General features: G+C 42.6%; 1 protein-coding gene across 1 annotated transcript in view; it reads right to left on the bottom strand.

Annotated features, from left to right (window-relative positions):
* Window positions 1–15,139, bottom strand: part of ANO2 (anoctamin 2) — a 297,002-nt gene that overhangs the window by 147,380 nt on the left and 134,483 nt on the right. The window contains 1 exon segment of the mRNA XM_034784822.1: window positions 9,998–10,080. Within this exon segment, the coding sequence (XP_034640713.1) occupies window positions 9,998–10,080 (83 nt within the window).

Below are 15,139 nucleotides of genomic sequence, written 5' to 3'. Positions count from 1 at the left end.
GAAATTACTGCTGCACCAGCCCAGGGCGCTGGAACAATTTGCACAGTGGAGGTGCTGATAGCCACTGAACCAAACTGTAAACCCTGTATATGATGGAAACCACTTCAAGGCAGGGGGTGCAGCAGCACCCCTAGCACTCCTCATTCTAGCACCTATGGCACCAGCAGCCTCTGACACTTCTGCAGGCCAGCAGCTCCAGAAACTAATTTGACATGGAAAAATTTTCAACCATATATCTTTCCTGACTAATAAATAAAATATCACGTTACTCGTTTTTTCTAGCCTACATGTGAAAATGTGTTTAAAATGTGCCTTTAAATTCAGTTTATAAAAGAAACAGCTAGTATAAGATTGTTTTGCCTAAAGCCTGCATGAAAAAGTGTTTTTCAGATTTTCTTTCCCAACTGCCCTAATAAAATCATGACCTCCTTAATTTAAACGTAACAGGATTAAACGTAATGTTAAAGGGCAAAGTATCCAGTTGGAGCAACTTGTCTAGATGGCATCCAGCAGGAATCAAGGTTGGATGCAGATTAGTTAAATAACTTTATTAATGAGCTGCAGGAAGGGGTTAATGGCAAGATAATTACACGTGCAGTTGTTTCAGAGATGATAAATTGGGAGGAGTTGTGAGCACCAAGGAAGATAGAAAATAATAAAAGGGGACCTAGAGAAGTTAGAAACATAGGCAGAAAATAACAAAATGAAATTCAGCATGGGAAAAATGTAAGCTAATCCATTTGGGAAAAATAATTCAAAACACAGACAGTCACTGGGAGAGAGAAACCTTAGCAGCAGGGATGCTGTAAGAGACAGATTGCAGCCAGTGTATGGAATTGTGGCCTCACATCTCTCCTTAACAGCCACTGGTCCCCAGTGACACTGCAGAAGATGAGTGACTGAGTTACTTTGGTGCCCCTTGTTCATCTTGTGCATGGTTTTATGCCAAAAGAGGATACGTTTGTCGTATACTTGCTTTTCTAGTTGCAAAATCTCAACACCTGAGCAAAAAAAGGAATTCTGTGTTGCTACCTAAAATTTGCACAGTTGGATGTTACCTGAAAACATCGAACGCAGGAAATTGTAAAAACCAGGCCAGAAAAGATTGAGTTAAGCTTCCATCCAAGAACAAAGAGGAAAGGAAAAAGAAATCTATGAGCAGATCACTTATTTTCCAGGCATCAAGCACCCATCAAGCCTGCTTGTCGTTCATCAACCAATTCTGACCTGTCCTAGGTGTGGACTCTCTATTCACAGTCCATTTTGAAGGGAAAAGCTAAAGACTTTTCTGAAGGAAAATCAAACATCCTAAACAAGCTATTAAAGAGCAAGATGAGGAGAAACTCAGGTGGTGGGATAGAAAGTTCAGAGAAGCAGTTCCAAGGAAAGGCAGGGAACTTTATTTGACATAAAGGATAGGATAGGATCTTAACTCTGAATTGTGACTAAAAGTTTTGTTTTCAACAAAGACAGTCAAATTGGTTCACTGCTCTGAGGAATCAGCCTGACTTAGACAAGGCAAAAACATATCGTTTGAACTAAAATCAGGGATCCATGTTTAGACAATTCAGTTACTGTGACATTTGCTGTGAATTCACGTCATTCTGCCGAATTCTGCTCCTGATTCTAAGCTTCCATTTTTAAAAAGGATGTTTCCAGCCCTCGCATAAAAAGTAACCTTAACTGGGACTGTTTGCATAGTAAGGTCTGTCTCGTTCCCAAAACCACAATAGGAAGCAGCAGATATTGTGTCTTGGAAACTCGTATCCCTAGGTGGACATTTTCAAAGATTTGTGAAAGACTGTAGCCTTAATTCCCAGAATCTTTAAAAAAGGCCTTCAGCTACCTCCCCACAAGTCACTTTGAAAATACAGGAGCTACTGACCAAGATGTATTTGTTTTGTTTTACTTGTTCTCTGGCATGGCGAAAGCCACCTTCATTTGGGAAACAAGTATACTTTTGTTGCATTAAAGACAGCCTCTGTTAAATAGACAGTGCTGAAGGTATGTTGGAAGATGAAAAATATCTCACTGATTTGCTAGGCTAAAGCATTCTTTGTTTTTCTACCATGTTAAGTGAATTTCTATGGTACCAGATTGTGGGGTTTAAGAAAAATGTTTCTCTAGCTTTGGATTGTCCTGCTTTAGCACTGTCCTCTTACTTGCTTTATTGATTATTGCACAACACAGTTGAAAAGTGTTTGACAGACCTGTAGTAACTTGGATATTAAGGACAACTTTCAGAGTTACATATGAGTTTAGGGCCAGATTTTGGAAAGTATTTAAACACTTAAATGTCAGTGGGAGCTAGGCACCCAAATACCTTTAAATATGGCCTTTAGTGTATTTATTTATTATTTTCAAGGTTTTTACTTCCTTTTTTAAGGTTGTATTTTTTCAAGCCAATTATCAATAATTTTCATCCAGTGCCCAATACTACCTATTATGTTTGTGAACTTTGGGTGTACAAACAGTACAAATCTTCTGTAAATTTGTACAGTTGCCAGCTGCAGCTCAACATCCAGGCCTTGCAGAGACTTCTTTCTCAGACTTTTATTGCCAAGATACTTTAAAAAAAAAAAATATATATAAAAAAAAAGGGACTACATTTATCTCTGGTATCACTCTAGTGAAGTCAGAGACATTGCACCATAGATTAATCTGGCGCAGTGTGTCTAAAGAAACATAATTTCACAGAAAATCAAAGGCCCAGTGAGGCAGAACAAAATTATACACTTCAGTGTAACCCTCATACTGTATCTCTCAACTGTCAAGGCTTTGATGGTTGTTTTCCTGCCTGCCTCCAGTTTCATAACATATATCCCAGATCCATTGGAACTGACTTGTTTTCCCTGGCTCCTTCTTAAAACACCATGATCCCCAACCTTTCCCTGTTGCCTTTCCATCTCAGTTTACTCCCTGATCCTGCATCCTCCTCTGCTGCTACCTCAGGCTTGACCTGATCTAAGCCTTGGTTTTCCCTAGTCCCTTATCCTCTCTAATTCTTTGAGGGCATCATCTGCATAATTAAGGACCACATTTGTATAATAGGTCATCAAGGTCTGTTTTAATGGGAGAGTTGACATGCAACAAGCTCCTTTATAAAACTGATGTCTAAAGGCTCACCAGAAACGGTGCCATCTTTTGCATGTTCATGGAAAAATGCCAACAACAGACAAGAGAGCTGTAAGAGAAGATGTCTATAACCTAGATTGAGACATGTGTAGCATTTTGTCTTTATGACAAGTGAAAGGATTTGTTGCATTAGAGACTGCAAAAAATTTTCCACTTACAGTTCTACATAACTCCTTCTACTTAGTGATTTCATAGTGCTTTGCAAGTAATGAGTTAAGCCTGTGAGGTTTATGACATTATCTCCACTTTACAGTGAAAGAAACTGAGATTCAGGGAAGTTAAGTGGCTTGCTCAAGTCTGTAGCAGAGCCAGGAGCAGAGGTGTGCTGTTCTGGCTCTCAGTTTGTGCTCTAACAAGTAGAAAAGTAATCCTCTCCCAGACACTCGTACGTCTTTCTGGTAGATATCAGACATACTGCACAGGACAAGCAGGAAGGAGTCTGTGGAGGTATATCTGGCCCAATACACAAAGCTGTACTTTCTGTCTCCCTTTATCATACTAGCAGTGTAGCCTGAAGAGCACATTGAGTGTTCCAGACAAAGTAATTCCTTCTAGACTATCTGAGAGTCTAGGAGAAGTCAAATGATCTCCTCCCATCCTCCAGTGTATAGTTCTTTGATGAGCTGACACAAAATATTATCCGATAATATAAAATGAGAGTATTGGGCTATCCACTAAGCATCAGCCACCTCCCCACTAATTCAGGGCAGCTGAGCATAGTCTCTAGAGACTATGCAAAAAAAATTTGCTTCACTTTCAACATACTGAATATCAGCATTGTTTCAAGCTCAATGTGCATTTGCTAATCAATTACTGTTCCTTCTAAACACTTTTGGTGACTTTTTAAAAATTTGCGCTCTTTCTGAATATCCATGAACGTCAAGAGGCTGCAAAAAAATGTATTTTGAGTTCAACTTGGGTTTGTTAGGACAGGCCTCATGAGCAAATTGTCTGTCTTGAAACACCAGCCTTTGGTATCTAAAGTCCCTACACAGTCTTCTGTAACTGTCCATCATTCTGGGTTCCCATAGAGGCAACAGACTCCCCAAGTATCCCATAATCCTCTACCAGTGAGTTTAGTTGGCATCCATACATTGCATGGTGAAATGTAGGACATCCATTAGTGCAGGGGTGCTAAATCTGCCTATACACTCAGGTTTCTACAATGTGTTTTACAGAATTATCATTTCAGCTGCCATTAGGCCAGAACACCTTTCTGCCTTGTTTGAATGCCAATATAAATTATACAGTCACTGATCAGTGCTGCAGGGTTTGGATGATTTCCTGTCCAACCTGAGTTCAACAATTCTGATGACCAAGTGGACAAGGATGGTGTCTTAGCTGGTCACAAATATTAACACAGGATAGTTCCAGTTCAAGCGTAACTGGTCAGATATTGAGTCATGTGGACAGCACACTGAAGTTGAGATTACTGGGTGTGATACTTCTGAGACTGAGGCTGCCTAAACCTGAGTTACCTCTAAACCTGGGCCTGCTTAAACTGATGAGTCATCCCTGAGCCAGAGGGTGTGATCAGTCATAAGAGGCAATTACCTGCTGGTCTTGTGATAGGCTCCACACCATTCAGCTAGGGTGTAGCTAATTCACAGGGCATGACCCACTCAGGTGACCGAAGTCAGGCATATCGGCTCCTAAGGGAAGCAGCCTCTCCACTCAGTTCAACATCACTAGCTAGATGGGAGCATTCCCGTCAGCCTGCCCTTGGCTCCTGCTTCTACTCTAGTCTGCTCCTGCCTCAGATGGCGGCCCAGCAAATCTGATGCTGGGCAGCTTAAACAACTTTCTCAAAAGACATAAGCAAAGCCACCAGGGCCGGCTTGGTTACATCAGAGAGTGTCCAGCTAGCTGACATCAGAGAGTGTCCAGCAGTGAGGCATGGGGATTTTGCTGAGTGGGAGAAGGTTTGGACCAGAGTTGCTTACCCTTCCTCTGACTGCTTCATTACTTGCTGTATGAACTGTTGCAGAGTCCACAGTGGTTGCTGCTTTATGAGCTACTTTAGCATCTTTTCCATCAGCATTTTCTTTGTCTTTCATACTTTCAGCTCCATCCCACAGGGTTTGGTATCCCACAACCTCAGATACGATGTGCAACAAGTCAAGGTGACCAAGGTTTGGGATCAGCCAGGGGGGAAAAAAACTAACACATTTGGGGTACAAAGGCTTGCAATTACAAACAGAGGCTTCTTGCTGGCTCTTCTTCCCCCTCCTCCTGAAGAAGTCTGGCTCCCAGAACCACCCAAATTCAGAAACAGAGAATAACCTTCAAAAGCAACCTCTTCGTGGAAACTCTTTTAATGGAGCCCCTTGTTTCCACTGAACCCAGCCACAGTCCACAATTCATGGCTTAGTTCACTGACAATCCCTGCAGAGTACAACTACCTCTTGCAGATAAAGCAAAAATAAAAATCATATAACTGTATTTTTAAATCCCCAAACAAGCAGCTCACATAGGCTGGATTTTAGTCAAAGTCTTCCCTTATCCTTTTATCTGAAAATACTTAGAACTTGCACAACATCTTCAAAGTGCTTCACACATATTAACTAATTAACTCGAGTGGGTGAAAGCTGAATGACAAATGCCAGGGAACTACATGTGTTTGATTGCTCTGTAATTTTGATCAATGTGGTCTCCACTTCTCCGACACTGGGTTCCATCTTTTCCGCCTGCCATTCAGCAGGTACTTAGGCTTATGAGGCACCTCGTGCCCAAGTCTAGCAGCTGACAGCCATGTGTGCCTGTGAGTGTTTAAACATAAAGTGGTTGCTCTCGCTGCTACATGCTAGTACACTTTAATCTCCAAAATCCTAACAGAAGTAAGTAGACTAAGAATTTGATTTATGAAGAAGAGAATCAGCTACCTTGCAGTCATTCTTTTGAATTTTTTTCCTTGTAGGATTTGTCATTCTTACTGTGGCTGACTAGCACTATAAACTGTTAAACCTTCTTACCAGTTGGATCTCATGTTTTAAGCCACAGGGTTAAATTCCCCTCTGGAGTAATTGCATTGATTTCAATGAAATTACACAAGGGCTGAATTTGGTCCACAGTAATCAAAACAGTAAAGTGTGAGGTTTTTAAAGTTTTGGCATTAGAAATACTGTACCAGGTTCAATCTCTAATCTAACAGGAGGATGAAAGAAAGCTCCAGTTGTGTCTTTTAATGTGAGATATTTGTGCTCTGCCATTTTAGAGGTAGCTGAAATAGAACAAAGGCATGACACAATTCTCTCACCCGCTGAGACAGAATTATGTGGATAGGTAGTGGTAGCAGATTTGTAAGAGCACCTGTAAAGTCTGCCCTGGTATTCTTGGCAAAGTGTGAAAGGATGGTCTGAACATCCTTTTCACCAAGAAGTGGAAAATGAGATCCTCTGGAAAAGAGTCAGTAGTTCTGTAATCTTCAGTCTGGGAAAGGTTCAGGAAACATGCAAGAGACCTTAAGGAACTCCTCAAATTATGATCCCTTCTTATTAGCATTGTCAGGTAAATCTCCTGCCTCCTTTGTTTTCATGCTGGTTTGGGTTGTGAATCCATCTGGAGAATTAAAGGCCCAGAAGTGCCTCCTTTGAGGAACAAAGCACCATTAATGTTGAATATCTCAGTGCAACTAGCAGTGACAAGTGTGACAACAATGCCAATGGCATATCAATGCTCATACTGCTGGGACCTCCCACCAGGCTTGGGATTGAGGAGCTTCCTTAACTAGTCAAAGCGTTTGGTCCATGAAAAATCCATGTGGTGAAAGGCATTCACTAGACACTACAGATGATCATACTGTGCCTATGTCCTGGGCTTTGACCCAGTGCTTAATTTGTAATGAAAAAGGTGCCAGAGTTCAAGCAATTAGGTGCCAGGGCTCAAAGGATTTTTTTTTTTTTTACATTCATAACTGATGCAGCAAGCACAGAGGTGCTGGAGCTATGAACTGCCAAGCCCAGAGGTGCCAGGGCTCAAGCCTGGCAAGCCCTGGCACAAATAAAGCACTGCTTTGACCTAAGAAGAATGGAAACAGGAGAGTTGAATGAGTGGAAGCCTCAGGATGGTCCAACAGCTGTTGAGAGCATTCTCAGGTATACACATTAGTGAGATGGTTACACAATGGTGTGTCCTCCTCTCCAAGTGCAGGCCTTGACCTGTGCTTGTAGGAAAGAGTGTCACTTTGACCACCATGCTGGAACTAAGAGCTGGAGGGAATTTATACAAGGATTCAGAGGATTTTGAAACTTCAAGGTGGCCCCCTGACTCTGGTGCATAGGGAGCTTGAAAAGGCATTTTGATTGTGTTGGAACCCTGCCATGGGCCTTATTCAGTAAGGCCTGCACAGAAACAGAAAATTCCAGTGAACAGTCCCAAGTATCAGCAAGAAACTTCACTCAAAGTTCTGCCACTTTCCAGGACTTCATCCTCAAGGCCTACCAGGGCAAGTCAATCCAAATTACAGGCTGTTTTGAGAGATGCTAACTAAAACATGATGAGCTCTCCATAAGCCATGATGACTTGAGGCAACATCTGCAAGCAGAATTTGCATTCAGAAACACGGTGGTTCATCGCAAATAGTAATTGTGATCGTCTGTGACTTTCCGATCAACTCAGGGTACTGCTTGAAGCCTGATGGGTTGAATTCTGGAAGAGGAATGCACACATACACACAAAGAAATAAACTAAAAAACTGCCAGGACAAAGGCTGATGTGGCATGTTGAAGTCTCAACATACATTGTTATGGATACTAATATATGAATAGTAACAAAAGCAGACTCCACCGCTTTTTTCCTCCACTAGAGATATTGTACTGCAGCAAGGGACAATTTGTATTTATGGAAAACAGCAGCATATTGACAGAAGCTGAAGTCATTGAAGAAACTCTTCTCTGTGTTTTGTTGTTGTTTTGTCCTTGGAATTAAACTAGGTAACTACAAAAAAAAAATATTTTGTATCAGACCCTGTGATGGGGCTTACCAACTCCTCACTAAGTCTAAGGGAATGATGGAGCAGTATTAGCCCAAGAAGGCCCCACCCCTCAGCAGTTGCAGAACATGCTCCAAATGGAGGGCCTGCTTAAAAGGGGACTCTGCCAATCAAGCAGGGAGCGAATGAAGAGGTTGTCTGCAGGAAGGAAGCCAGTTAGTAGTTTTTGAGACAGAGGGATCTGCTGGGTAGGGGGCCTGACCCATTTTTCTTTCCCTTTCTCCCTGACAAGGGGGAATAAATGGACACTGAGAAGGAAGGTGGGAAGGCTCGAATGATTATTTGAATCATTGAGACTGTTTGAGCAGCTCTCTGTGCTGGGAGGGAAGCAGAGTTCCATGATCATGCCCCAAAGGGAGGAGACAACGGGGAGGGAGGAAGTGGCCCAGGGGAGGTTGGTCTGGGGGATCAGCTACAGGCGACTGAGACACTCCTCACTCCTTCCCCCTTGGTCCCTGGTTTGTGACCTGGTGAAGAGGGAGGGCCTGGGTCCCCCTACCCTTCTCTTTGTCTGACCAGAAGAACCCAGGGATTGCTAAGGAGTGACAAACTATAACTCAGCAGCCAGGCCCTCAGATTATCTGGCAAGGCCATTCCAGGACTTTAGGGAGTGTTGAGTTGTGGCTGCCTTCTAGGCCTGCTAAACCCTAAGTGAAGCCCACAGCATACCCCAACAAAAAGGAAGCAGGGATTGCCAAAAAGATTCTTTAAACCAAGGAAAGAATCAAAGAAAACATTTCATCAAAATGAGCACTGCAGCTGCAGAAGACAACACTACATTAGAGCTGGTCAAAAAATGAGTGTCAAACTTGGCTTTGTGACCAAACAAACATTTTTGTGGACAGCATCTACGGTCTTTGAAGAATTTCAATTTTTCATCAGACAACCAACACCCAAAAATGTCTGTTCAACATTAATCTGTGTCCCCCTACATCTGCTACAGTGCCTCATGGGAGTTGTAGTTTGGATACCACCTGCCCCCATTTTCCTTTATGGGCTGGGCTCTGCAGTTGGACCACCCTTTCCTATGAGGTACAGTTATCATATTATGCACCATGCTAGTTCAACCAGAGGGGAGATAGCAATGCATTATGGAAGATACTGTCTAGTCAGGTAGTTTGGGCAGTTTTTGGCAAAAAAAAAAAAAAAAAAACAGTTTTCACCTCCAATGTATAAAAACAAAAAGTCAAAATGGTCCATTCAAAATTTTGACAAAAATGAATATTTCTTCATTTGCATAAACATTTTCTATGGGCGGGATCGATTTCCAACCAGCTCTATTCTTCACATACAGTATTTGTAGGAGAAAACAAATTCAGGGCTGTGGTGGATACAAGCCCTACTGCCTCAGCAGCAAGTGTCACCAGTCCAACAGCTCAGCACTTTCAGCTCAGGATTTTCCATCCCTGGTTTCAATCAGGCAGTCCAGAGCAATATGCAGAGATTAAGTACGCTACTCTGATATGTTACAATCCTCTACACTCAGCATGTGTGTGAGCCACAATAAAGCAGCAACTGAATGAAATATACTTAAAGGAGAGATCTGTCATCATTCTACCATTTGACACCGTACAAATGAATATGGAAATTTTAAATTAAGAACGAACTGCTGTTAATCTTATGATATAGTCTTCTTCTGCCTTAATTATTAAAAATAAACCTGAACACTGAGCACAGTAATTAACATGCAATGATTTCTTTAAAGATGTCTTGATACTCAAAATAAGATCATTTACAATCATTTTTTGGAGAAAAAAAGAGATAACTTGAATTGTGCCTCCATGCATTATGTACATATTAAGAAACCACCTATCTAATTACTACTGTACATTTTCAGGATTGCAATGGTAAATATGTAGAAAGGAAACTTACTTCTTCCTCCTCTAAGCCAGTGAGATCCCAGAAGTAACCTAGTCTCATCTGTAAACGCTTCCATTGTTCAAGAAACATGGTAGCTTCAACAACAAAACAACAACAAAACACAGTTAGATTTTAAACTATAAACTCAATGTATTATTATTATTATGTACTCTTTGCATTTCAGTATTATCTACAGGCCCAACTTCTACGAGGGACCCAATGTGCTGGGTGCTGTACAAACATAGAGCAAGAGATAATTCCTACCCAAAAGAGCTTACAATTTCATAGTGTTTAAGGCAAGAAGGGCTCACCAGATCATCTAGTCTGACCTGTATATCACAGGCCACCAACACCACCCAGCACATGCACACGAAGCCCAACAACTGAAATTAGCCCAATCTAAACAGAGATGACAGACTACAGGTGGGAGAAAGAAAGTATTAGCCTGATTTTACTGATTGGGAACAGAGTTTAAGGAGCTTACACAAAGGCACTAAGGAATTCTATGTCAGAACCAGGAACTGAATCCAGATCTGTTTTTCCTACAAGATCATCTCTCTCAATGTACCTTATGCCATTCTACAGTTTATGGACTCAAAATATAAGGGAGACAAAATCCAAATCTGAATACTCAACCACAACTTCATCCATATGCCAGATAAAAGATTTGTAACTATTCCCAGTCAATCAGAAATAGAGGACAAAGTTAGAAATAGGCTACTACTGAAAAAAACCTAAGCACCTATAGGTAAACTGAAAACTTCAGCAATCGTCATGGGACACACTATATGGATAGCGATGATGCCTTTTATTCTGGCACGCCTAACAGTGGTATAGTTGAGCATTTCTGATCCATTTAACCCAGCCATGTGAGGTGTTAGACTCAGAGGATATGTCTACACTGCAATGAAACACCTGTGTCTGGCCCATGGCAGCTGACTTGGACTCATGGGGCTTGGGCTGTGGGGGCTGTTTAACTGCAGTATAATCATTCAGGCTCAGGCTGGAGCTCAGACTCTGGGTCCCTCCCTCTTTGTGGGCTCCCAGAGCTCAAGCTCCAGCCCTAGCCCAAACATCTCCACCACAATTTTACAGCTCCACAGCCCAAGCCCTGCAAGCCCAAGTCAGTTGACACAGGCCAGCCGCGGGTGTATCACTGCAGTGTCACCATACCCACAGTGATTTTCCCATAAGTGGTAGAACACAAATTCCCTCTCATGCCTTTCTTTCCCTTTTCCTTGACACTAGGTGGTATATGCTGCTCTGCTTCCATTCTTCTCATGTTTAGACTCTTATGCCTTCTTCCCATAATTGTTGCTTCCTCTTGACAGCCTGGTTTCTTGTTGCTTTTGACCTACTTATATCTCAGTTCAGAAGCAGTAGGTACCCCAATCCAAAACCTGAGGGCCTCATTCTCTACTGGACTGTATGTTGTGTAGTCATGTCCATCTGTGCAAAGTGGGTGTGCAAAAATTATTAAATCAGAATAGTACTTTACTCCCACTATACAGAGGCAACACGTGGGGAGTGTCACTTAGGGTCAGGTGCCCTCCCAGATTTCTTGGGCCACCTATCACCAGGATGTCCATCAGTGAGGAGGCAGTGGCCCCGCCCGGCGGCGGCTCTCACTGTGTGGCTGTGCAGCGTGGGAAGGGAGGAAGCAGCAGGGCGGCTGGCTGCAGGCGGAGCTCCCACCCCCGCTACACGGGGCTGCTTCTCCTTCTCCTTCCCTGCTGCTGGAGTCCCAGCGCGTCTCGCTGCCTGCTTTGCAGAGCTCCCACTGAGGTGAGCCAGTGGGGCATCATCGAGATCGGGAAGAGGAACTGCGACATGGTGTTCAGCATGAGGCAGCTCAAGTGGAGCCCCATCCAGGCCAGGAGCACCCGGAGGTGAGTGCGGGGAGCAGGTTGGGGGAGGAGGAAAGTGGGAAATGAGGTGTGGATCCTGCTGTGACCTCCAATGTGCCTATCAAGGAGGTGATTTGGGGGTGTCATATTCCACCATCCAAGGAAAAGTGATTGATGATTCTCCAATGTCTTGTTATGAGACAATCCAGCCCAAACACCATCTCACCCTGATGGCACATGGGGGACTGCGCATCTCAGCGGTGTTGGGCCTTTTGTGGGTTTTGTTTTGAACACTTGCTAAATTGATTGAGGAGAGTTCAGGCGGGGAGGGATGCCTGGAAGTTCTGAGGGGCTGGGCAGCTATGGGGCAGAGAGCAAGAGGAGGAGGAGGTAGTTGATAGTGTATGTTGTCTACACACATATCAAGTTTCAGGGGGTGCAGGCAGAGGCAACACTTGGGGCGGTCAGCTGCCCCCACAGAACCTTTACATGTCACCTCTGTCACTATGCATTCACCTTGTACAGGTGTAGATAATTGTACAAGGTGCAAAGCAATGGGGAATTAGATCCAGATTCCTTTGACAGTGGTCACCTTTGGTGTGAGTGCCAGAGCAAGGTAAAATTGGGAAGCATTCTAGTGCCCATGATGAACCACATAACTTCAGACTACATAGATGAGCTAACTGGATATAGATGAGCTGACCGAATTTTAACCTGACCTTACGCTGGGCTCACCCAGGCTTTTAGTGATGGGTGACTTCAGTGTCTATGTAGACAATAGAACTTCAGAGATGGCTCAAGATCTCATCGCTGCCAAGCCAAACATAGGAGTTTCTAACTCAAAATGTTCTCTCTGACAGATCCTGTGAAATATGGGGAGGAAGGAAGAAATCTTTTCTTCACAGCTGTTTCCCTTCAATGAACTCCACTGCTGAAGAGATAATTCAGCCTGATGCCAGAATTATTCTATTAACAAATTCTGATACAGGGAGTTACACTCTAGTCAAACAAATATAGAAAGTACATATCTGACAGATGAAACCGTCATAAAACCAGAGTAAAAAGCTTGCTCTGGAGCCAGATTTTCAAGAACTCAAAGCAAACTTTTCAAATGTGCAACATCCACAGTTAAGGCCAGATTTTTCAAAATATCTCAGCTCCCATTTAGGCACTGAAATGAGTGGCTAGATTTTCAAAAGACGGTGGTATCCAAAGTACTGAGTGTTTTGAAAATCTGGCCCTGATTGTGGATGTTCTACTTTTTTGAAAAATCTGACCTGTAGGGGACAGTGCATATCATATTCTCTGCATAAGTCCTCTCACATTATGGGAATCTAAAAGTCACTGCGGGCTGCTCTGGAAGAACTGGCAGACAACAGAGAACATTTTAAACGTGACTGACCGTGCACTAGTTAAGCCCAGATATTCAAATAATTGTTATTTTTACTCATCCCTTATGGAGATCACAGTGCAATTAAAAAACATGTTTAACGTGTTCTGGGGGTTTAAAGGACTTTCTAGAATAACTATAGAAAAAAAAAGCAATGATTTTGTAGGTGGACTTGTGCCTTCGTTCCCTGTTTAGCTCAAGGGGATGAAAATGGTAGCATTTACCTACTTTAATTGGTTGGGCTAGATACACCAATGGTATAAATTAGCATAATATAAATTGCTGAAGCCACTCTATTTTAAACCAGCTAAAAACTTGTTCAATTATGTTCAACTCTCCTTCTTCCTCTGAAATTGTTTAACTGCGAGCGGAAACTTGACATCTCAGAACATCAACAGCTATAAGCACAATTAGCCAGGCGTGATTCTCTCTTTTGGTGCAAATTCTCAATGAATGGGGGAAATGGTAAATGGAGTCATTGGATTCATGAAGATATTTAATGAGGTATCCCATCAAGTAACAGGAACATATTTCCTTTCATGATATTAACCGCAACAAATCTCTCCACCTTTCCCAAGAAGGGAGAAGGCTGAAAGGATAAAAGGAGGATTCTTCTGCACAGCCCTCACCATGAAATGAAGCCAGCTCAACAGAGCATAAATACCATATTGTTCCCTTTTGAAGCATCTTAGTAGTGAGTAATAATGCATGACAGTTTCCCCATCGCTACATCTTGCAAAAAGTGATTCAAGCAAAGTTTATTTAAGACACCGTAAGAGAAGCTAGTTTCAGGTATGCAAAGAACAGTAGAACTGTCAGTCAGCAAATCGAATGCTAGATAGAAGGAATGTGCTCTGCTACTGGCAGGGCAGCAATAACATGGTGTAACGTAATGCTCAATATGCAAGCAGGGCAGAGTTAACACAGGGTACTTGGTTTTGCTTTGCAGATGCTGATATATGATGGGAGTATTTTCTTGCACTGACAAGCTCAGTTATCATAGTCCCAGCACAAAGAATTTTCCAGTCTGTGGGAAACGTTTTTTTTTTAACGACAGGATATGGCTCAGAAAATATTTTAGTATCCTTAAGTGTCTTTTAAAACCAGTACATAAAGAACTGTTTGTTCTTTTCTATTTCACTGCAAACTTCACTCATTTCATCTCATTTCTGAAAATGCAGACACGGCATATGTCAACAGTATACTTCACAAACCATCTTGTTGATGCTGAGGGAAAACTGCTGTGAATACAACTGCACTGGAAATGATCATTTGCATAGATGTAAGGATTTCCCTTTTCAAGCAAGATTCTCTTAGGAACACACTTAGAATGATAGAATCATAGAATATCAGGGTTGGAAGAGACCTCAGGAGGTCATCTAGTCCAACCCCCTGCTCAAAGAAGGACCAACCCCAATTAAATCATCCCAGGTCCAGTTTTGTCAAGCCTGGCCTTAAAAATCTCTAAGGATAGAGATTCCACCACCTCACTAGATAACCCATTCCAGTGCTTCACCACCCTCCTAGTGAAATAGTTTTTCCTAATATCCAACCTAGACAGACCTCCCGCACTGCAACTTGAGACCATTGCTCCTTGTTCTGTCATCTGCCACCACTGAGAACAGCCTAGTTCCATCCTCTCTGGAACCCCCCTTCAGGTAGTTGAAAGCTGCTACAAATTCCCCCTCACTCTTCTCTTCTGCAGACTAAATAAGACCAGTTCCCTCAGCCTCTCCTCATAAGTCAAGTCCCCCAGCCCCCTAATCATTTTTGTTGCCCTCCGCTGGACTCTCTCCAATTTATCCACATCCTTTCTGTAGTGGGGGGCCCAAAACTTGATGCAATACTCCAGATGTGGCCTCACCAGTGCCAAATAGGGAGGAATAATCAGTTCCCTCAATCTGCTGGCAACACTCC

This window comes from Trachemys scripta, chromosome 1 (assembly GCF_013100865.1).
Source record: "Trachemys scripta elegans isolate TJP31775 chromosome 1, CAS_Tse_1.0, whole genome shotgun sequence".
NCBI lineage: Eukaryota > Metazoa > Chordata > Testudines > Emydidae > Trachemys > Trachemys scripta.
The sequence above is the reverse complement of the archived record's forward strand: the minus strand, read 5'-3'. Positions and strand labels throughout refer to the sequence as shown.